The sequence below is a fragment of the Dromaius novaehollandiae genome, chromosome 23, assembly GCF_036370855.1.
Source record: "Dromaius novaehollandiae isolate bDroNov1 chromosome 23, bDroNov1.hap1, whole genome shotgun sequence".
In the NCBI taxonomy this organism is placed as follows: domain Eukaryota; kingdom Metazoa; phylum Chordata; class Aves; order Casuariiformes; family Dromaiidae; genus Dromaius; species Dromaius novaehollandiae.
Window position 1 is genome coordinate 10,296,755 of NC_088120.1, and position 24,327 is coordinate 10,321,081.

General features: G+C 42.5%; 2 protein-coding genes across 3 annotated transcripts in view; both read left to right on the forward strand.

The window, feature by feature from the left end:
• The window catches only part of AGO3 (argonaute RISC catalytic component 3), a 39,417-nt gene extending 23,313 nt beyond the window's left edge, over nt 1–16,104 (forward strand). The window contains exons 15-19 of the mRNA XM_026104665.2: nt 294–488; nt 864–998; nt 1,645–1,746; nt 2,915–3,114; nt 3,669–16,104. Of these exons, the coding sequence (XP_025960450.1) occupies nt 294–488; nt 864–998; nt 1,645–1,746; nt 2,915–3,114; nt 3,669–3,777 (741 nt within the window). The 3' untranslated portion in view covers nt 3,778–16,104. The remainder of the gene's footprint in view (nt 1–293; nt 489–863; nt 999–1,644; nt 1,747–2,914; nt 3,115–3,668) is intronic.
• Nucleotides 16,105–16,389: 285 nt separating this feature from the next.
• TEKT2 (tektin 2) lies at nt 16,390–23,006 on the forward strand. 2 transcript variants are annotated; one of them, XM_026104610.2, is made up of 10 exons: nt 16,390–16,640; nt 16,945–17,121; nt 17,535–17,660; nt 18,274–18,479; nt 18,972–19,115; nt 19,865–19,979; nt 20,413–20,520; nt 21,479–21,622; nt 21,915–21,994; nt 22,578–23,006. In XM_026104610.2, the coding sequence occupies exons 2-10, from the start codon at nt 16,966–16,968 to the stop codon at nt 22,789–22,791; spliced, it is 1,293 nt and encodes a 430-aa protein (XP_025960395.2). In that variant the 5' UTR covers nt 16,390–16,640; nt 16,945–16,965; the 3' UTR covers nt 22,792–23,006. The 2 variants fall into 2 exon arrangements, with proteins under 2 accessions (XP_025960395.2, XP_064381312.1); XM_064525242.1 differs by having other exon boundaries at nt 16,415–16,451.
• The last annotated feature ends 1,321 nt before the right edge of the window (nt 23,007–24,327 follow it).

The window sequence follows — 24,327 nt, forward strand, 5'->3', positions numbered from 1 at the left end:
GATTACGAGAATATGAATTAGTTTGCTGAGAACAAAGGGGAAGACTCCAAGGCAGATAAATTTTGCAGATGTGTATCAGGGTGCTCGCAGGGCAAGTTTATACCTCTTTCCTTAAGTGCAAAACTGTTAAGCAGAATTTGCAGTAGGTGCAGGTTGAACAGTTTTATGGTAAATGTTTTAAAGCAAATGTTTTCTACTCGAAAATTGCTTTTCTGGAGGGTTTTTTTTGTTATTTTAATATTCTTGTGTAGATTTGATCTTGTAGCCCTTAGTCATGTAATGTTCTCCTGAAGGTTGTAGGTAGTATGGATGCTCATCCAAGCCGGTACTGTGCCACAGTGAGAGTTCAGCGACCTCGGCAGGAAATCATCCAAGATCTTGCCTCCATGGTGAGAGAGCTGCTCATCCAGTTCTATAAATCAACACGGTTCAAGCCCACACGAATCATCTTCTATAGGGATGGGGTCTCTGAAGGACAGTTTCGACAGGTTGGTTCATTTGTGGGGTTTTTTTGATTTTTCTTTTTTTCTTAGTAATTGTGTGTAACATAATTCCAGTTCTCATGTTTGAATAAGCTATATTGCTCGAGTTGCTTATGTTAATGCCAAATTATCACAAAATAGTTGTGACATTTTTAGGAGGGAATTTCTTAAGCATGTTGGGTAAAGAAAGATTATAATTTCTTTCCTCTCTGGAAAGAAGAGCTCTTAAAACTTTGGGAACAATATATTTCTCAGGATTTTCTAAGATTACCAATTGTGTAGCAGAATTGAACGTGGTGTTAACTGCAAACAATTTATTAGGCATTGCAGGCAGAATATAAGGGGAGGAAAACCTACACTGTTTTGTTCTTGTGCTTGTAGGTTTTGTATTATGAACTGCTAGCTATTAGAGAAGCTTGCATCAGTTTGGAGAAGGATTACCAGCCTGGAATAACCTATATTGTGGTGCAGAAGCGACATCATACACGATTGTTTTGTGCTGACAGAACAGAAAGGGTAATCGTTATCTCATAGTAGCCTTGTGTGGAAAGCTTGATGTCAAGCACTTATGTTGCTGAAGAACATATAAGCATGGATTTCTCTGTCAATCTGATGGTTTTCTGTTTTTGCATTTAGAGAAAATGTTGAATTGCTAGGCAAAAAATATGGCCCCAACTAGAGAAATCTTTGATTGTAAATACATTTTTTAAAAAAATCTTCATCTGGTTTTGTCACATTGTGCTTTGAATGTTAGTCTTTATCAGTGGACTGTAGTTAATACTCTTGTAACTGTCTAGGACCAAGTCTACAGAAATCTTAATAGAAGAAAATACAATATGATGGAATAATATTTCTGTTCTTCTGAGTGAGTTAACGCAAACATGAGTGTGCAATTCTAAATACAAATTTATGTGCAGCTCTTCTGGCTTCCTAAGAGTGGAAGTTCTGAAGTGCTGTGGATGCCATATTCTGTGTTGTGGTGGTAGAGAGCCATAGAGCATCCGTATCCAACGTCCTGGACTGCTCTGTTGACACGTTCCAAACAGTACTGAGGCAGTTCTTTCACTGTTGCATTTATTGAATAGAAAGTTGTGTTTTTAACTACAGTTGAGATGTATGAATAGTGGCTAGCTGACAATATTTTCAACAAAACCCTCTGTAGGTTGGACGAAGCGGCAACATTCCGGCTGGAACAACTGTAGATACAGATATTACACATCCGTATGAGTTTGACTTTTACCTCTGTAGCCATGCTGGAATACAGGTATAATTGTTTCTTTACAAGTAAATGTTAATTTAGAATACATGTTGGGTTTTTTGTTTTGTTTTGTGTTTTTGTTTTTGAAGCATGTGCTTACAATTACTTAGTAGGGAAATGTCATTTTGTGTCTTATCTGAGACATCCAATTATTTGGGGACCAACAATATTAATTATTTACTTAAGAGGTGGTTTCTGCTACACTTTTAGAAGTTGCCTTGATGGGAGGTCAAATTTTTTGTGAAGGTAATTTTGAAGAGGTCAATTTATTTTGGAGTTTTGTTATTTCTGAAAATAAAACTTGCTGCTTTTCTGATTTGTAGCTATATTGAAATGAACATTGAATTGAGTTTTCAAATGTAAAAATTTGAAAGACTGAAGGCTATGTTGATTATTGGCTGACTAAATGCAGACCAGTGAATTACAGGGTATGGAAATTAAATCCAACAGTGTGGTGGTATTGCCAACAATACAATGGAGAGACAATCTAATGACAAAAGTTGTATTGGGAGATTGCTTAAAAATGGGAAAAAAATAATGCTTCGACTATTTATCGTGTGAGCCTGTGACCACACTGTCATTAGTTCTGTTGAGGCTGGGTGGGCACGTTTTTCTTTTCTTGTTCTGATTCATTGCACAAATAAGTCTCAATTAAACTGAGATTATATATGTTAAAAAAAAAAATGTAAATTTTTGTGCAGTACTCTTTAGGTAACTTCTGGAACACTGGAAGCATTTCTGGTATGCATACTTGTAAGTTGGGATATTAATAAACTGGAAAGAGTTAAAAGCAACACATTATTTGTCTGGGAAACATGTCTAAATAAGAAACAGTTTTAATTCAGGGTGGTCAAGAGGTGGTGTAATCACAGTTTACGATTGCTGGGAGCAGACTTAGATCATAGAGGGTTATCTAGAAGCTCAGGTTTAGGCAAATTTAGACTAGAAGGCTTTTTTTTTTTCCCCAAAGCAAGGATAATTGAAGTAACAATGTTGGATGTGAATGGTAGGTTTGTTGTTCATCTTTAATTAGAACTCTGACATAAGACTGAAATTTCTTTGGCTGCTGTTTCATAGGAATTCAGACTAGATAGTCTGGCCTTTCTGAATCTAAAAATCTGACTTGATTGTGTGAAAAAGCCAGATAAGTGAACCAATGTTCCCTTCTTCTTAGGGTACCAGCCGTCCCTCACACTATCATGTTTTGTGGGATGATAACTGTTTTACTGCAGATGAACTTCAGCTACTGACTTACCAGCTTTGCCACACATACGTGCGCTGTACACGTTCAGTTTCTATACCTGCACCAGCGTATTATGCTCACCTGGTAGCATTCAGAGCACGGTACCATCTCGTGGACAAAGAACACGACAGGTAAATGGAAAATACTGGTGCTTAGGTTTTTGTCCCTGTTAGTCTCTGCTCCCTTACCAGGCACAAAACCATCTTATTATAGATAATTACCACTCATTTTGCTGTCTCTCAGAGACTGGACTTCAAATACTTTCTCCTAGCTGCTGCTGCTTTTGTATTCTGTGTTACTACTTTGACATGTTCTGAAGGATCAAGTCACGCATTGAGAGTTTCTGGTTTTAGAATTAGAGTAGTCGTGAATGAAGTTAATGTTAATAGTGCCTTGAACTTATATAACTCTGCTTTACGTCAGAAGTATTTTAAAACCTTAAAGCCATCCAAATATTTGTAATAGGGTTATTTATAGATGAACAAAGTGAGCAACTAAGGTAAAAGGATTTGTCAAAAGTCTTGAGGTTGTTCAGGTGAACAGACCAAGATTTTTCTCGGTATCCAGCTCTAGTAATATTGCCATGTTAGCCTCCTGCATGTTGACCTGATGTGAAGATATCTTCTAATCTCAATTAGTGTAATTTACAGCACTGCTTTTCTCAATTTTTCTCGTCTTCTTGCAGTGCTGAAGGAAGCCATGTTTCAGGACAAAGCAATGGGAGAGATCCACAGGCCCTTGCGAAGGCTGTACAAATTCACCAAGACACCTTACGCACGATGTACTTCGCTTAAGTCAATAAAATGGGAGCATACTCACTGAAAGGAAGAACTGAAAAATTAAGCCACATACAATGTATGTTTCCAGTGGGGTTGGTTTATGGGGTGTGCCTCCGATCATGCTGAAGTTGACACTGTGCAGGGGCGAGAGGCTAACCCTTAAATTGACACAAGGAAGATTGTTTACTTCATCGAGGAACACAGCACTATTATGCAATATGAAACCAGCCAACTGCTTTTTTGGCGCGGTCTCCTGTAGGAAGCACCGCCATCATTTTTTTTCTCTCTCTCGTAGTTTAACCCTCTTATGCCTTTACCTCAAGTTGCTCGGCAGCACAACTATCTTTGCAAAAAAAATAAAAAGATCAATGGTGTAATTTAAAAAAAAAAAAAAAAAAAGCAAACAACCTTTATAGGAACAATCACAATGATTGTTTGGGGGGAGGGAAGTGTGCAAAAAAACCCCTTTTTTCTTTTACCCCACTGCATTGAGAAATCTTCGTCTCAATATTGCCATCAGCATTCGAATGTGAACATATCCAAGTACATTTGAATGTACAGCACTAACTAGAAAAAGTGAGGGGAGGGGAAGACGTTTTGCACACTAATCCAATAATTTGAACCTAGTTTAGCCAACTGCTGCCTTTGTCTTTCTTCACAGTTCTGGAGTCCTCAGCTCCAATAGTTCCCTTTTAAAAAGCAAACAAAGAAGTTAGTGGTATTATGTGCAGGCAGTAGTGATCCAAACTCTTCTTGCTCCCTGGTGAATTCACTAAAGCTGCTGTTTTACCTAGTCCAAGAGTTTCAATTATTTTCTATCTGGCAAGTCAAAATATTTTGGAGCTTCATGTGAGATCAGATGTCCCAAGTTTTATGGGATTACATATAGTAAACACCAGAACTGAAACTTTAGAGCTAAGGTCTTTTTGGAAAAAGAAAAATGCTAGTTTACTTGCTGCCTCTCACACCTTAATGTGATTTCATATGTATGTGTTTTTGAAGTTTAGCTTCCTTTTGTTTCTTTTATATTTATTAGAGTAATAATAATGCTTTAATTTAATTATTACAGAACATATGGTCAACATCAACTTTTATTTTTTAGAAATGTAACCATGTTTATTTTTTAAAAACTGACAACTTGTTTTTGCTATCTTTTAGTGCAATAAGCGTTCTAAAGGCAAACTGTGTCCATTGAGCTGTACTAAAGCAGTATTTGTACCACTAATCGTGGGAGAATGGACACCTCCATGATTTTAAAAGGACAAAGTAAAAGCCTTAATTTTGAAAGGAAAGTTTTATAGTCAGAAGGAACCTTGGATTTTCCTTTTTTAAATCAAAAAATAGCAAAAATGCTTCTAGAATTCTGCAAGCTTTATTGTTGTTACTGCAGTGTTTTGATTTAACAAAGGAATTGGCCATATTTTTGGCTTTGCGCTGTGGTGGATATTTGAATTAAACGGAAAGGGTTTTTTATTAAAATCTAAGTTTTTACATGCTTAGTTAAATCTATTTGACATCAATAAAGTGTCTGGAATTAATACAATTTTTAGCTTTTTTCCTCTTTGATATGACTTTCCTTTTAAAATTAAGTTATTGGTAACTTCATTTCACTTTGCAAATAAAATAAGAGGGCTGGGATAGTTAACATATTAAATCACTGAAATGTGAAACAAAAATTAATGGGACTTTTTCATTCCACTTTAAAGGTAAAAACCAATATTTAAGATGTCAGAGATGAGCATTTATTCAGTGAGGGGATTGGGGAGTTTTGCACTTTGTAAACTCGTGAACTGCATTTTTGACTGTTTTTATTTGCACTGGTTCATAGTATATATACTGCAGATCGTTTATATGGGCATTGCTGTTATCCCAGCCCTTCTGAACTCCACTTGCTCTCCACATGAAAACCAGTGGGTTAGTATAAGTAGCTTATCTCCTCTCATTCTCATGAAATCCGCTGTTTGCCAATATACTGTATTTTGAGCCTAAAATCTGAGCCCGTTTTGCTTCAACAGGCATGAATCTCCCCCATTTTTCTGCCAGAAAACAAAGTACTGTATTTTGTGCATTTGTATATTGCATTGAAATGTATGTAGTGCTGTTCACAACACTGTCTCAAAGAGCTTTACTAAACAGTTAGTGTATATACATATTTTATCTCCCAATATCAAGGAAGATGATGTAAAAAGACTAACTTTGCTAAGTTAAAATTGCACTGGAAATAGTCATAAAGGTGGGCAGTTTGCTAGTGGTTTGGGGGTCCTTAGAGAATAAGTGGGAGGGTGGTTGAGGGAGACTTTCAGCAGATCCTGATATGTCTGAAAAACGCTTTGGGGTCCCGGGAGTTGCATGTTTTCATCAGGTGTAACCGCAGATCCCAGCCATGTTCTTTGACTTCTTAATGCACTTACCTTTCAGCGCCTTCAAATAAAACTGCTGCAGGGAGGTTGGTGTAACTAAATAATTTGAGCAAGATGATTTCCAAATAAATCACTCAAATGTTTTTCTTAGTCTGTGACCTGACAGTCTTCTCTAAGAAGCACTCTAGCTAGTAGTTCTGTTTATAAAATGTTCAGGTTAGGCTTTTTACAGAAAATTGATGTTTTAAAATAGAGAATTTTTTAAAACTATTTTACAAAGACTTCTTGTGGATTTCTGGCATTTAGATGAAAATTCCTTTTTATTAAAGTCTTTTGACTCTCCTTTCAAAGACACTGTACGCTGCTCATCCTGCCCACACTCAGTGACTATGATTTGAGAAGCTTTTTTGCTTGCTACTTTCACCAAAAATTAAAGGAAAAAATAAAAGTTCATTGGGAAAGTGACTTAAATGCTAGCTCAACAAGAAATTTTACCTGGTTTTCATGTGAAGAGTATTTGGAAGTTTTGATCTCTATTCTTGGTTTTGCAAATATCTACGTAAAGTGCCGATACTTATTTGTATTACGATATCAAGTTACTGGCGTTGTGAGGGCCACACGTTTATGATGCTGTAGCTGCTATATTTATTTAAATGGAGATGGACAATTACTGCACTAAGGAATGAGGAGATAAGCAAGGAATCAAGGTTAGTTAGGAATCTTGTTTTTTCAAAAGAGAATTAATGGTGTGAAATATCAAGTGTAACAAAGGGTGCTGTCATTTTAACTGAGATTAAATAGCCAGATATTCTTCCTTTGTTTAAAAACATATATATTTTGATGTTTGCAGTTTGGGGGTGGGGGGTCGGGATAAATGGTACCTCATCTGTGGTGGCAGTTTCCAGTATATTTTCAGAGTATATGGATTTCTTTTATTTTTGTACCTGCTCTCCTTAAAAAAAAAAAAAAAAAAAAATCTCAAATTTTATGTGCTGTTTGGGGAAATCTTGAGTGGCATACCAGATCCTCCTGTCTTTCTGGGAGCTGTCTGTATACAGTCCAAAGAGGGACGTGGGCAAAGGCGGACAGTTCTACTTACTTTGCAGAGATACTGGCCTCGTTCATATGCCCAGCCAGAAAAGTGGTTCCTGTCTCCTAAGACACTGTACCAGTTTACCACACCAAGACTTCATGTGTACGTGCAAGTGCCACTAACTGCTTCCACGGTGGGAGGACGCACAAGGGGCCCAGAGCTAGTTTGGGGAAAGCACCCTTAGGGTATCAACCACCCAAAGCTGAAGTTGCAGTGCTGGTACTGTGCCAAAGGTAGGAACCACTCTCTGGGACTGGAGGCGATGCTTCTAGTAACCTAACAGAAAGCCTTGCCTAGACCTGTGATCTAGTGACTAGTAGATCCGAATTTGGAAAGAAATAGAACTTGAGGAGTTAAACTTGCAACATCTACTAACAGAATGACTGACGACTCCACTGTAAGTAGCGTTTTTTGTAGGGCACTTCAGCTGTGGCCATTTTACTCAGGATTGCTGTATTACTGTTAAATGTGTAATCTGATGAAATATGTCCAAAAGCTATTTCTGTAGGGTTCATTCTGGCATCCTTTCGGAAGTCTGTTTGGCCATAGAAATGATTTTTCAGAAGGAAAATGGATTTCTGAAAGTTTTTCAAATTATTTTGAGATGCCTTTGGTCCTAAACTAATTTCATTTTCTTCAAGTACAAATTTGTCCTATGAAATGCTTAACATACGATACCAGATAATCATCTTCTGTACAAATTCCAGCTGCTGCTGCTACTGATTTTCTACTAGTCTTGAAGTTCACTCTGATGGAAATTTCCAAGCTCAAACTACACTTAAAAAAGCTTGAGGCCTTTTTTTATACTTTATTCATATCTTGTCCACTTTTGATATTTTCCCAGTTTTTGTGAACTGAGGGTTTAGAATCTTACTCAAAGCACTTTTTATAAACAAGGAATCAAAAGCTCAGATTATGTACCTTGAAACCATAAATTCAGTTTTCAGAGATCGTTATTTCCAAATGGCCGTCTTCGTCTCCATCGTGGCAGGCAGGCGTTCTGTCGGTCTCAGTGCTGTGGAGTTTTGTGGCTGCCACTAGCAGGTTAATTGGATCCAGCAAAATAAAATCCATAGGGATGTCAAAGGGAAAGATTCCTGGCTTGCTTTTCTACCCAAAGATGGTACTTTAGATTGATACTGGGTATTGATACCATTTTTGTTTTGGCACATGTTTAAATAAAACTTTAGCCAATTCACTCTTTTTTTAAAAAAATCTGAAAAATAGTGGTTAGAGCTTGAGCTAATTCATGCTTTCTGCTAGTAGAAGATTTGTACTTTACAGTAATTGAAGTATGAAACAGGTGTATACAGGATCCTAAATTTTACCTCCCTAGCAGAGTCTCAAGAATCCTAATTTCTATAACACTAAAAAAAAAAAAAAAAAAAGTCCCTAACTAGGCAAAGGTGCATATGGATGGGAAGAAGCTTGCAAAGAAAATATTGAAACATCAGTTTTACAGAAACAAGGGTGTTGGTGGAGAGACTCAATCCACTTTCCATCCCATGTGCCCTGGCCTTTTCAAATTTTGTCTGAGGTACCCCTCACCTAACACGGGTAGTTAACATAGGGTCCTTCTAAAACAAAGCAGTTCCACTGTTTAAAACCTGGAGTGGGTTTTGTTTTTGGGTTTTTTTTTTAAGCAAGACAGTCCTCAGAAAGTGCCTTTTTAGAAGATGGTGCTGTAGATTTTTATTTTCCATTTGTACGTGGCTGAAAATTTAAGATAAATTATTGAAAATGCCAAGTGTTTGATGGTATCTTTCAGGTACTTTCAAGCATCAGTTTCTCTGAGTCAGGACCAAGATTAACCGGGAAAGTGTTTTCATCAGAGGGAGAGGCATTGAGGAACGATCACCAAATTCAGCTGGTAGGCTAGAATCAGCTTTGGTTTAGCTGGTGCAATTTACCTCTTCATATTGGGGGGGGGGGGGGGTGGTTGGGAGGAGGGTATAGGAAAAGTAACCGCACGGGACTCTTCAGACAACATAATGCTGAAATGGAATCTGTGGTTATTGGAGGTTGTTGTCTCTTAGAGATGTAGCAGGCTCCCAAAGATGAAGTAGACAAATTGAGAACTATCTGAAGACTTATGAGATGGTCAGTCCTACTGTGAACAGATGTCACATGGCTTGTATTTTTAAAGGAGTAATGTGTGTGTGTTGATGGGACTTCTAATTCCTAACCGGGAGTTGTGATGCTCTGAACAGTAACTGCTTGGTGGGGTGAGAGATGTTGCCCTGTTTAGATGGCAGAAGGTGTTGTGGGTCCATAGCGAGTTTGGTGAGCATTCCTCCAGTCAAGAAAGCTGTAGACTAGACTATTAAACACTGCACCTCAGTAACCTTCTAATGCTGCATAAAGTAATAATAATAGCAAAGTTCTGCTTTGATTACACTGTAATGTGCTTGCACATGCCTGCAAAAAATACACACTTAACTTTCATTATTGTAATGGTCTTAATAGCAGTTATCAGACTTTTTTCTTTCAAGATGAGCCTTGTCTTTTATTGTGGTGTTTCTGTATATTTATTGTTAATCTGTGTGCAGCTCATAGGTCTATGTCTGATCTGTATGTTGCTTTTAACACTTTTTTAGACAGGAGAAGTTTCTGAATGTCTTGTTTTTCTTCTCTGAAGTCAGCTTAACTAATCATTTTGGAGAGGAAACTGAAGAAAACAACTTGATAGACAGTCTACTTTAATTGGCACCCCGTTTCCTTAAGTTTAGAACCAAGATGAGTTTGTGTTCATTTCGTTGCTGTTCGTGCAGTACTGGGCATTTTAGACATACAATAACTTGATGTCAGTCAGGATATTTTTGGATATCAGGAATTTAAGCATAAAACTCCCACTTCAATTGCAAATGGTTTTGTTGCAGGAATGTGTTCATGTCCAGTCTTTTTCTCAAAGTAAGCAGAGCTTTTCAACATTTACTGATTTGGACGTGATCAATGAAATATCTAGTCTAGAATTCCAAAGTGTTCGACAGTGACCCTTGCACTTGCTGTCCCCTTTATTTAAAGGGATACTGTTAGATTAATTCACAATATAGCACTCCTGCTTATTGTGCAACAGAAATTATGAAACAAAAATTTAATGTTTTGTTGTGTGGACTTTTCTGTTTCAAGTTAGAGAAATGAACTGAACTTTCTTGCAATTTGTCACCAACTTGCTTGTTCTAGTACTGTGCCCAAAGCTACTTCATTGCTATTTAAGCTTACAGTGACTTTATTTTGTATTCCCATTTTCTTAATGTTATTAGACTAGGATTGAGAAAGTATTTTCTTCAGTCTGAATTCTGAGCCAAAACTATGTCTTGTATCCCTTTTGGTAGCTGTAGAGTTATCTTCTGGACTGAAAAGGGCCAAAAATCCTGTTCTATCAGCTTGGTTTTCAGAAATACTCTCTATCTCTTCCCTTGCCTATGAACCAGGGTTTTTTTTTTTCTATCCACCTTTAGCAAATACCGAAGCTGTTGAGACTTATAAGTTCTTGCTTCTCTTTCCATACACTGCAAATGTGGTCAAAAAGAAATGAAATGGTCTTGCATCTGATGATGCTAGTTTCCTTGGGCACAAATCTCTTAGTAAGTCTTGCCTCGAAGACCAACTGTAGCACATATGGGTTTAACTACAATAGAAATTATCTGTATTTCTGTTGCATTCATTGGATGGTGCATGATGTTTTAAAATATCCAACTCAAATACAAGCTAATCAATCACTGAAGACACCCTCATATATTTCATCTTTAAAAGAAAAAAATCTAGTGTATATGACTAGTTCATCCTTCCTGGCAAAGGTTTGAGATTGAGTGTTTTCTGTAATTGATACTATTTATAGCAAATTGTGCTGGGATTAATCCTAAAGCTGAACTGACTCAGCTGTATGTTAAGTCTGTCACTGCCCTGATGTTTTACAAAGAGAAGAAATGGTAGTGGTGACTGTCCTATCAAACCAATAGTAGAAAACTCTTAAAAAATGCAAGGAGGAAACGTGTCTTCATATCAAAAAAGAGAAAGCTAAATATACTTAAAAAGAAAACAAAAAAACCCTTATGCTGCTAGAGCCTTGTGAACCTATACCTTTGCATCCATAGTTTACCCAAAAGGCCCAATGTGTGGCTACTTCAAAAACTAATATAGCAGGAGGAACCCCCCCCCCCCTTTTTTTTAACAAAAGCATGCCTGTTCCCCTCCATAAAAGGAACATGCTGAGAAGCAGGTAGCAGGGCCTGCAACAGTTGTGTAGTTTAAAAACAAATAATCTGTGTTTTGTGTCTAAATCTTGAAGCCACCTTACTTGGTTCAAAGCAGATACAAATTCCGGTAGATGGGTGCTATTTGAAAGAGTGGAGCCAAGGGGTTTTGTGGGCAGTATCCAACCCCTCTGTAAAATGTAGATGCTCTGATAGATTTCTGGTTGTAATCTTCAGACAGTTCACACTGACGTGTGCCTGGCTAACAAGAAAACAGCAGGCAGTTGTAGAGTTAATTTTGCTATAATGCTACAATTGCTCTGCTCTTCTTCGGCTCTTACCTACCTCCCTATTTCCCTTACACAGGATCACTCTCCCTCCACTGTCTACAGAGAACTAGCCATGTTGAGAACATTTTAGCCGTGTGGAAAGTGAATCAGCTTTGTCTGAATGTGAGGGGCGGTGGTAGTGCAATGAGGTGATGAAAGTAACTGCCAGTAGAAATAGAAAGGATTCAGTAAAAGTTGGGTGGATGTCAGTTAAGCTGCGTTCAGCCTGAGCCCTTCACGGAGATTGGGAACATCAGATGTTAACTTAGGTGTCATGGGAATGTTTGTGTCAAACTTGAACTCATTGAGAGCAAGCATGTGCCTTTTTCTGATCAAGAACAGAAGCTGGAAAAACTTGCATTTGCATTGATACTATGGTTAATATTTTTATGAGTTGTTCTTAAAGCTTGAAGTCCTTGGTCAGAATGGAGTTGTTTTTGCATTGAGTTACTTAATAAAAGCCCTGAATTATCTGTGAATTAGAACTACCCTGAAAGGAGAAGCTTTTAAAGTAAGTGGTTTCTCTAGAGTAATGTTGTCATATAAACAAACTTTTACTGGTAGATTTGCAATGTTTTAAATAAAATTTAACCTTGATGTATGTTTCTCATTATCTATTGAAAATAATCAATTTTGCCTTTATTTCAATGTTGCCTGTCCAGTAACGTCTTCACTCTTCGCTGTGCTTCTGCAGCCTTTCATACACTCCATCAATTCTTGCCCCCACCCCGCAATGGTGACTGTAAGGACATTAAGAATGTTGCCTAATGAATGTAGGGGAGCAGTGTAGAGGTCTGATGAAGTGGGAACATTGTGGTGAGGATTAAACATCACAGAGGTTTCTGCAAGAACTAGTTTGCCAGCAGCTGAGGGTATTGATGTCTGTGTAACAAATTTTATGGTGTCTTGGGTATGGAAAGTTTTAGCAAAGTGGTATGAGAGGGGGGGAAAAAACACCTCTCCTTTTATATCAAGGTACTAGTAGAGGGAAGGCTTTTGTATAATATGTACTGCGCAAAAGTAGTTGCCTGTATCATTAGATGCTAGTTTAGGCTTAAAGCTGCTAAAATAGTGGATTTTCAGAGCGTTATGAAAAAGCTTTTCAAATGGGCTATGTTTTATACAGTTTTGAGATACTGGTGACTTATCCAGCCAGGAGCTCTGGTATGAATGCTGGCTATGAAATGGGTTCCCTCTCTGACCTTGGGTTAGTGATTCTGCCTCAGTTTTTTACCCCATCTTCAAAAGGTATACAGTGATTCACATTGCCTTATGAGAGCTAGCTATTAGGTATTCTGAGGATGAATCATGTTGTGGAAGTGCTAAATTCTTATTACAAACCTGTGCACTTTCTTGCAAGTTTGCATCTTCACTTATCAATACAGTACTGTTTGAAATCTGTCTATCTTTGAAATGAGCCGGTGTTCTTTGCATACATGTCATCACAACTGAGCGGTGCCTGAGGAAGGCCATTGGGATTGGTCCCATAATGTTTACCTGTTGCTTTCTTTTAAGATAATCCTTTGTTTCCATTTGGTGAGAAACAGACTGTCAGAGGGCAAAGTTTATTTAAATGGAAAACCTTCATTGAGGATTGAATTGGTCCTTCAAAGACATTTGGCAGTTGGAAATTTAACACATACTGTAATATTATCTAGCAACACAGAAAAAAATGACTGTGTATTGAATTTAGGGTTATGCTAACCTATAAATCGTAGATCCACAAACTAATTTAAACACAGATGTGCAAAAGTTAGCTATTAAAATAGTTACTAATAAACTTTCATTATGCTTACACTTGCAAGTCTCTTAAATCCGTTCAAAAACAGTTTCTTTAATATAAAATCCATGTCTTGCGAGTTAGTGTTTACTCAGACACATTAGCAAACAGTACCTGTTGGAGCAATGCTAGATTTAAAGAACCTTTTTGAAGTTTTTAAACCTGGTGGTGTGCCAGCAGAGTAGAAACTTGAGCAGCACTCTTTAACTGTCGAGAAAAAATGAATGTTGAAAATAATTCAGTAAGCGTGAGGAAGACTGCTAGAGATGAGAAGATTTGTCTTCTGGCAACTTTTCAGTGAAGAATGGCTTCTTCAGGCTGTTCCGTTTTGTACATCACTTTCTTCCTGTGGCTGTAGTTTTTACATTTCTTTGGACTTGATTTCTATTCTTCAGTATAATGTTCTCATTTCTGCAGTAAAGCTTTACAGCATCGAATCTACCCTTGAGACAACTTAATGTTATTTTCCTGTAGAAAAATCCTGTTTCTAGTAAGTTGCATTTTTTGTCTGTTTCGCAGACAGTAATTCTGAAAAGCTAGCTTCAGTACAGCAACAGAGTTGGCAGTATCGGTTTTTAATCCAAGATGTTGCTCTTACAGGCTTGTTGCCCAGCACCTACTGCCGTGATTAGTGATATTGGTATACTGATCACTTGAGCAGCAGCTCATTTGTCTCACAGCTTAGGTGATGACCTTGGGCTCACAGGGTACAGATTCTTTTGTTATATTCTTGTTTCTTCCCTTGGAGTAAGCCGTTAAACTTACCCAGGTAGCCTATTCGTGGATAAACAGCATTGTTGCTTATTATGGGGAAAAGGATTCAGCCCTTTAAATGGCCTGGAGGTGTTTGATTGGAGATAAGAACATTGTCTATCAACAGGTATTACTTTAAAGCTTTCACTGTAATTGGTAGCATTCAGTTATGAGCCAGTGTGGGTATTAAAATATGATCAGCGGAAGGTGCCTCAGGTGGCATAGTGTGTGCCATAAGCATTGCTAGTGATCAATATGTATTTGTTTAGGAGACTGCTGGAAGCAATGTTGTGCATATAGATTTTGCATATTTAATACCATATGTTTTAAAAAAAATAATAATTGTACTGTTCGGGACTCCTTTTCAGAATAAAATTTTAATAAACCAGTCAAGTGGATTGAGATTCCCTTCTATGTGTACGTCTTGCCCTTGCTCTTTCTCATATGCTGGTAACTGCTCCCTTCTTGTTTTGGTGTTGCCATTGCTTAAGAAGGAAGTAAAATGTGTTCCAACCATGAAGATAACTGGGGTCGGGGGGGGAGGTTCAAAGTAAAAGGGAATTGTTTCAAGAATAAAGTAGAGCTGTGACTTGAGACATTGCACAAATAGATTGTAGACGGATGGCAAACAAGCTGGTAGAAGCCTTTATTTTTACTTAACCATCTTGACCATGTGTGCCTATTTGTATTGCGGATGTGGTCTGCAACCATTCCGAATGTGAGGGAAATCATGTGTCAGTGTGTTTTAAGATGTAATTGCTAAGCAGAAGCAGTGTCCTCTGCCCATTCTCCCTTTCCGGACAAATTGTTCTTGCCAAAATTTTCTACCTGTTGCAATGGTTGCTTTCTTTCCAGCACAGTAAAATGTCAACTTCTTTCACTGTCCCTTCCCTCTGGCAGTCATCTATAATCTCTGTGCAGCTGTGTGTAGTACACACAACAGTCATCAGATCTCTGTTGGCTTTAGATACCATCAAGTTGGGTATATTGTAAACCAACTGTATTAATTTGAAAAATAAATTTGTTTTGAATGCATATGTGATATTTTAATCTTTTTATACTTACGTTGTTTGAATTTCTTTCCAAAGCAAAGTCTGCAAGAATGGATGGAGATTGAAGTGCTGATCTGAATCGGTAGTGTCAGGAACTGGGATAATATCTTGAGGGAAATACCAAACCTGACTGCCAAACCTTTGTCAGAAAATGTGATTTTACTTTCCAACTTTTCTCTTTGATTAGGGTTAATGCCATTTAAGTAAAAAATGGGAAAAATTTAAGTGCTCAGATTGGCAATTTTCATCCTTCTGTTGTCCACAGAACTAAAAATGTTGTGGGGGATATGATGGTATCTCGGAGTTACTGGCATTGTTTATGCATGTGTTGAATACCCAGTTATGTCCACAGTGTCAGCTGAACTTCATGGCTCAGAAAAAACACAGGCAAATATGGGGTTAAATGGGTTTTGAAGCTATAAAATGCTTGTGTGCCGATAATCAGTGGTGAATGTGGTACCTTTGGTTAAATCATTGTCTCCACAAAAACACATTGTCTGTGGCTGAGATTAAAAAGTTTGTTTTTGTTTAACACCGTTACTCACAATACTGACGTGGTGAAATTCAGTCATGGACCTCTCTGAGCCAAAACTGTCACCAAAGCTTTCTGTGACAGCCTCCACTCCTGTCTTTCTGCCATTCTCTATACTGGAAGGACTCTATGTTGTTTTGTTTTTACCTTTTTTTAAATAAAATATTGTTTTAGTGTTGCTTTGCTTCAGTTTGAAGTGTAACTTTCACTAATAACTGCAATAAAAAAAACAAAGCTTTGCTCCAAACCTGCTCCCTGTGTTGTTAACTAGCTTTATTTAGGGTATGCTAGAAAAATATATAAATAACAGGCTCTTTGCTTCTACGATACGGGGTTTTAGATAGCCACCGTGTGGCAGGTAGGAGGAAGTCGAGCTCGTGCGTTCTCAAGGGTTTGCAAGTTGGCGTCATTTGGGGAAAAAAAATGAAATAGATCCTAACGGCTGCGGCCGTGACGTCAGGGAAACGGGGCGGGGCCGCGCTGCCGTCCGCGCGGAACGGCTGCGTAGCAACGGCCGCGCGCGTGCCTGGCAACCGGCCTGGCAACGCGCGGCGGGAGCGCCGTAAAGGAGCGCGGGGGCCGGGCCCGGGAGCGGTGAGGGGGTCGCGCCGGGCCCGGGAGGAACCGCCGGGGCCTCTTAATGCGGCGTCGGCTCTGCCGGGCCTAAGGAGCCCTGTGACAGCTGCCCCTGACCGGCAGGGTTATTCGGGTCCCCTGGGACGGCGGCCTTGGGCAGCGCCTGGGCAGCTTCTCTGGTGTAATCGGCCATTTTGCCCAAGCTCGGTAAATACCGCCTGGGAGGTGGTGCTGGGAGGGGTTCCTCTTCTCTGGACGGTCGCACCCTTCCCTAGGGAGAGACTGGTGGAAGAGGCTTCCCTCCTTCCTGGGGGGAGAGAACGGTTCAGATCACCCTTCCCTGGTTGCGTAGGCACCTGCGTGTCTGCCTTAGCTGGGGCTGCCGTGTCAGGGCTTGCTGCATCTGCTCTGCTGGAAACCTTTGCAGTCTCGGTGCTGGTTTTGTTTTCATGCATCTCTGGTTTTGGTGTCTCTCCATGAATAAACATGATGATCTTCTGCTCCCTTTTAGTCACTAGCCAGTTTTACCACTATGACCATGCTGAGTGTGAAGCCAGGACAGAGGTTCACCTTGCCGGACTGGCACACCAACTCTGAGCTCATCTCAGCTAATGCCGAACGTCAGCGTTCTGCTTCCCACTGCATCCGGCAGGAAGCCCGGGTTCTCCGCAACGAAACCAACAACCAGGTGAGCCTTCTGGCACCTCGGCTGTTCCCTGGGCTTGTTGGAACAGTGGCTGGGGAGTGCGGGAGAGCATCTGTGAATCTAGGTGTGTATACTAGGGAGTAGGAGAAGTTTTTACCTCTAGAGAACTTCCTAAATAATTGACAAGAAGATAGTTACAGGAAGTAAACGTATATATAAACATTTCTATGTATATATCTATAAGCATATATACAATGATGTGTGACTACTGTAATGAGATTTCTGGGTGTGATTCTCATATCCTTTGCAACTTGCATACTTTTCTATGCCCTCCACTTGTGTAAATAACTATCACACCAGATGGCAACACACTGTACTCCTGTAAAAGGTCAGTCACTCCCCAAAACCAGGAAAGGCTTCAAAAAAAAGTCATGGCATTTCTTCTCTAATTCCAGACAAAATGGGATGAGCATGACAACCAAACCCGCCTGGCGGAACGTATCAACAGCGTGAACAGATGGAAGGAGACCCTGGACAAATGCCTTGCAGACATAGATGCGGAAATTGATGCCTTAGCCAAAGTATGTTGGGAAGACAGGTGGCTGGAAATCAACCTACACTCTCAACATGTGACATTAAACAATTAAGGCTTGTTTTTTTGCAACGGACAAGCCCATGTGGAGTTTAAGGGAAGCTTATCACAAGTATAGAGAGCAATAGCTGAAGAAATTACTCCCTGAAAAACAAGCTACCTGTGTGCTTTTGGCTGAGCCAAGCCATTTTGTGGGGCTGTACATTTGCATGCTTATGTTTGGTATATGTTTGTTTGTTTTTTAAGCTCTGAAGGATAATGAGAAAAATACATTAGCACTGTCATTCAGAAAAGTCTGACTTTCCATTAGGAATAGCAACGGGACATCCTTCTGATCCTTTTAGTCCTGAACCCAGAGACTGCTGCTTCTGTAGTCCTTAGTCCCCAGCAAGGTGCAGTTCCCAATGTGAACAGCAGATGTAGAGGGCTGGTGTGTTTGGCACCCACAGTTCCCATTCCAGACTTGCTAAAAGGTATCAGAATAGCAAAGACAGGCAGTGCAAGACCCCCTTAACAAGGGCATCAGTGGGTTCCCCTTCCTTTCTCCTTCCTCCTGTCCCTGAAGGAGACCCTCCATCCACTCAGCTTGCTTCTTTCTCCAGGTGAAGGAAGCAGCTGAACATGCCCTCCAGGCAAAGAACTTGCCTCTGGACGTTGCCATTGAGTGCCTGACGCTCCGTGAGAGCCGCCGTGCCATTGACATGGTGAGGGACCCTGTGGAGGAGATGCTGCGTAAGGAGGTGGAGGTGATAGAAAAGGCCAAGAGAGACCTGCAGCAGAGAGTGGATGAAGCCTTCGAACAGCTCTGGTGAGGCAAATAGCAGAGCTTTCACTGGATTCTGCCCTCCTTGCTTGGCCTCAGCAGTTTAATACGCATCTAATGCCACACTAAGATGGGCAAGCAGGCCAGGCATACTTACCCTGGGGCACTGAGCCACTCAAAGGAGCTTTTGATGATTATTGTCAAGGTCTGTGGGGCTTGGGGGCTTGTGGTTCATGAACCAGTAACCTGGAAGCATTAAAGCTCTCAGACTCTAATCCCTCCTGGGTGACTGCCCTGCAGCGGGCAGCTCAGTTCACCGGGGTGCTGCCAGGGCGGAGTGCAGGAGAGCCAGCCGGGCTTGTAAAGTAGGTGTGCTGGAGGACCAAGCTGGACCTGGCTCACTGCTGTTACAGAGAGCAGGATCTCCTAACTCATTTTAAAGAAATGGTTGAGGTTGCGATGAAAGCTTTGGAAACATGAGTGAGCTGCCCTTTCCCTCTGCAAGCTCCCAGCTGACTCCAACCCTGCTTTCTGCAGCCTTTTACAGGAAGCTCGCCAGCAGCTGAGCTTTGATCACCGGGGCAAGATGGAAGCGCTGGAAATAGATCGGGTGTGCTTATCCCTCAATGTGAGCTCTCCCAACATCTCCTTCAAGGTCAATCCGACACGGATCCCAGACGGGTAAGGGAAGAGCCAGCCCTTTTGTGGCCAAACCCATGCTGATGCTTGAAAGAGCCTTGGGACTCTTTTTCATTCCATGCTGTATGCTGGCTTGATGGGAGCAGTTACTGGGAGAGCCCAGAATAGGAGCTGGCTGCTGGGATTTCTAGTGGCCCTTGGGCTGTGAATTCACAGAATTCTGGGAGATGAGACCTTTTTTGATCCGTATTTGTAGTGGGCTGATTGCTAGTGATGTGTACTGGTGCTCTCTTAAATCTCTGAGGATCTTAGAGCATTCTTTGGGTACCTTCTTACCTTACAGCAACGTCAGGGTCAAATAAATGGGGTATCTGTTTTCTAATGGGGAAAATGGGAGAACAGACAGTGAATGAGTTATCTAAATTGTCACCACAAGTCAGTGGCAAAAACAGGGAACCTAGCTGCCCTCTCCCACTGGTACTCGGCTATAGGCTATACTCAGTTAACAATATGGTATTAGCCTTTGGCAGAGCTGCAGATTTTTCAGTTGCTTGGCATTTCATAGCATGCTTTACATGTGTCCCTAGCCTGAGCAGATGTTGGGCTCAGCGCAGGAGCTGCAGGATAGCAATCTCCAGCTGGTGCACCGAGGATGCCAGACAGGCTGTGATCTCCAGAACTTCTGAATCATTTTGTATTGCAGAAAGCCGCCTTGGCCTGCAGCAGGTGGTTGCTTTTGAACTGTCTTGCAAACACTCAGCTTATTTTCATAACTGCTGGTTTGTTCACAGATCAGCTTCACTTCAGGAGTGGGATGATTATAGCCAGTGCAACAAGGACCATGCTGAGGCCGCAATGAAAGCCTCAAATGAGCTCCGGGAAGCAATAGCACTTACCATTGCCCAGGTAGATTAGCCATTTGGCTATGATTTGGTGGTGCTGAAGTTCTGGACCCAGAATGGGAGAATGGGCTGATATGAGCTGTGGCCTGGGGGAGGGAGTCTTTGACAAAACTAGCCATGTGTGCCTCTCTGAGAGCAGCTGCACGCCCTCCTAGTTTGAAGGGGGAGCTTAATCATGCTGTGGAGGTTGCAACAAATTCAGCATCCTGGAAGACTCCTACCGTCCACCATTCCCGTGTCCTTTGGCTACAGAGGGATGCGTGACCTGCATATACATGGCAAGCGGGTTCCTTTCAGCTGCCAGAACCCAGCTGATTTTGCTCACAGGCTTGTCCCAACCTCACAGGAGATTCTGTCTCCTACAATGGCCATATTAGCAACTGCTGGGAGAGAGACCCCTTCCAGATGTGTGTGATCGGAGTCTGTTCTCTTTTCAGACGAACAACGGGCTGGAGGCTCAGCGTGTAGCTACAGAGTTTGCCTTGCGCAAGAGGATTCGAAACTTGGAAAAAGCCTATGATGAGCTGAAATGGCAGGAAAAGAATGTAAATGGTGTTTCTTTGGTTATCAGCCACGTCCACGGGTGGGAGTTGAATCCAAAGGCTGTTCATTACCTGGAATGCTACTGCTCTGAGCCCTTCCTCTCTGCGGCTCACATGCCCCAGCCCAGGGTGCGAGAAGGACATGGCTGACACAGCCACACTGAGTGCTGTGGCTCTCACAAAATACGGTGGCATTGCTGAACCACCTGCCTGGCAGTGCCGAGGGTAGCACCTCTGGATAATTCTGCTTCTTGGGATGGGACTGACAAGCCGAAGTAGTGTTGCCGCAAGGCATGCAGCCGCTCATCCATGACGGCCACATGACCCCAGGCACCTAGCCGTGGCTCCTCTCCCGCACCTCTTGACACAGCAGGCTGGCCGCAGAGATGGGTAGAGACTCCCCAGGTACTGGGAATGCTCCGTTAGACCACTACAAACCAGTACAAGCTGCTTGTTCCATTCTTTGGGTTTTTTACTGTCTCATTCCTCTGTGAAGGCAAAGTCTGCTTTTTTACCATGCTCCTGCACTTGCAGGGGAACATAGCATGGGGGAGAGGCTGCCTGTAAATCTGGCACAGCTCTATTTTAAATATAAAGGTTGTTTCCTTGTAAGAACTTTTAGGTGGCATATGCATGAAACAGTGGAGTCGATCCCTGCAGCATCCTACCTCCCTCTGCCATCACAGTTGCTGCTTGGTACTTCCCAGCGGCTTTGCCAGGTTTTGGCCATGATATTTCACCTCTGGTCTCATCCACTGTGGCCATAAAACACCAGCAGCATGATGCCTGGTCCATGTGGGAAGCCTAATCTATGAGCAGAGGGGTTCTAGACTCTAATTGGAAGCTTGCTAGCCCTTATTTATAATCCATTCCCAGCACAGGGTGCATGGGGCTGTTTTCCAGTCTAGATCCTAATGGAATAGAGCTAGGGCTGTCTCTCACGGTACATGTCTATCCTCAGACCTTGGAGGAAATTGCTGAGATGGAAGAGGACATCCGACGTTTGGAAGATGATCTTCGGAGGAAAATGCAAGACCTGAAACTGGCACACACTCGCCTGGAGACCCGCACGTATCGGCCCAATCTGGAGCTGTGTCGGGATCAGGTACCAGCCTTGCCTGGCATGCTTCCTGCTGGGAGGTGCTGAGGGAAACTGAGCTGGACGGGTGCTTGGGTGAGTCGGAAAAATGTGGATGCACTTTGGAGCAAACTGCAGAGGGGCTGAGCAATGGATTCTGCAGTCACACAGCACATTCACATAGTGTATTGTCCAGGGTAAAGCAAGGAAATAAATGTTGTAGTCGGGATGGGAGGGGAATGAGAGAACTATGCTCCCTATAAGACACCACTCTCCAGCCTTGCTAACTGTCATAACCGTCTCCCTCCCCACCTCGCAGGTCCAGTATGGGCTGACAGATGAGGTTCAGCAGCTGGAGGGAATGATCAGTGCCCTGAAGCAGAAGCTAGCACAGTCACAGTAAGTCCCCTGTTCTCTGGGGCAGAGCAGTGACCCAACATTGTGTATGGGAGGGACGTGGCCATGTGCAGCCTGAGCCTGGAACGCTTCCAGAAGCTGCATTTTGAAGATCATGTTCGTTCAGATCAGAAGTGGAGACAGTCTTTGGGCTCAGTGGGGAGCTGGACTGGGCAGCAGAGGTGCAGGCAGGGCCTGGCAGGGCTGTGTGATGGGAGGGTGAGTGGGGGTTCCCATGGCCCCTGTTTGCACTCAGACTGACCTGGCTGCACAGGTGGTTTTAAAGGGGGAATAATGGGTGAAAAGCAAAGGAAGAAATAGCAGTGCTGCTCTGCGTTGACGTGGGGCTCCCAGGGAGCATCTCTGTGCCGCAATCCAGGAGCAGCATGTGGGCTTGCTATTCGCAGACCCAAACAATGCTACTGCTATGCACCAAAAACTTTCTGCGGCATTAGCTCTTCATACAAAGGCAAGAGCCGCACAGATACTTTTATGCTGCCAGAAAGTGGGAAGTTCAGTGTTTCCTGTCCAACTTGGGAAGTGAATGCCGTGCTTGAACCTGACTCTCACTTGTGCTTGTTCTCAGGGATGCCTTGGATGCTCTCTACAAACAACTCTACCGCATCCAGACAGATACTGGCTACAAAGCTAATTCCCTGGTGCTGGACAACAAGTGCATGGACAGCCGGAGAAAGCTCACGGTTCCTGCCGAGAAATTTGTGCCAGAGGTTGACACCTTCAACCGGACCACAAACCGTACGCTTTCCCCGCTGAAGAGCAGGCAGTTGGAGTTGGCTTAATGCACTGTGGCGTGTTGTGCAATGAGCCACACCGAAGAGAAAGCTACCAGTGACTCAGTTCCGTAGCAAGAAAAACGGACATCTGTGTCATGTTAGGATAATGTAATTCTCCTCCCTCCCCCTAGTTTGTTATATAACTGTCTGTCCCCTTATACGATGTTTATAGCCTCTTGCACTCTGAGGAGCATTATAAACAATAAAGAGTCTGTCCCCAAGAGCAGTTGTCATCCGAATGTGTTGGAAGCATTTCACGATGATTGAATCCATCTGGGCTCTTTAGTGTTTTAAGTCCTTTAAAATGCAAGGCTGTGCTCTGAAAAGGGACTGTGTAACAGTGGCAGCATGCCAGATCTGCTCTGTGGGTGTACTGACACAAATCTGCTCGCTTTAATGATTAAAGTAAAGTTTGGGTTGGGATTTCCCCCTGCCTGCTAGCCTTGCAGAGAGCTAACACAGCTACAAAAGCAAGAGCTGGAGTCCATTCTGGCTCTTGTGGCAACAGACTTGTTAAAATTGAATTGCAGTGTTCACGTTCTGCCATGAGTTACTGTTTCTATTCCAGGCACACTCCCAATGTGCTAAATACTGCATGCACTCCCTGGGAAACAGAGTCACTGCCCCCGAGACCTTACAAGCCGAATTACTGCATGTGCAACCAGGACCAGAATTTGGCCTGCTCGTCCTCCCCGAGGGGGGGGATGATGCTCAGTAACAGCCCCCATAGAAAGCAGCCTGGACTGACTTCTGGCTCTCAGAGTAAGTTCTGATAACGAGGAACTGAGAAAAATCAACACTTCCCTTTCTATAAGCTAGGAAAGAAACCGGCATATTTGGAGCAGCTCTTTCCAGCCAGACACTCTTCAAGCGCGTCGCTGCCAGAATCTAGCGGTGCTTTAGAAAGCCCCCAAAGTCCCACTTCCTCCAGCGCGTCGATGCTGCGATGTGTTGCACGCAGGTGGGTGCTGCGGCAGTGCCCCGTACCCTGCGTATGGCAGGAGCTTGCATCCCTCCTGCGCCCCGTGCACACAGCCCGCCCTCCTCACGCACCCCTCCTGCACCCCGGGTACCCCCCGTCCCCCACGCACGCCTCCTGCCCCCCATGAATGCATGACCACCATGTACCCTCTGTGCACCCCTCTTGGCCCCCATGAATGTATGACTCCCCCTATGCACCCCTCCTGCCCCCCATGTACCCCCCATGCACCTCATCTGTTCCCCATGTACTCCTCCTGCCTCCATGCATGCATGACCCCCCCACCCCTCCTGTCCCCATGCATGCATGACCCCCATGCATGACCCCCCCGCACCCTGTCCCCATGCATGCATGACCCCCATGCATGACTCCCCCGCACCCCTCCTGTCCCCATGCATGCATGACCCCCATGCATGACCCCCCCGCACCCCTCCTGTCCCCATGCATGCATGACCCCCATGCATGACCCCCCCGCACCCCTCCTGTCCCCATGCATGCATGACCCCCATGCATGACCCCCCCGCACCCTGTCCCCATGCATGCATGACCCCCATGCATGACCC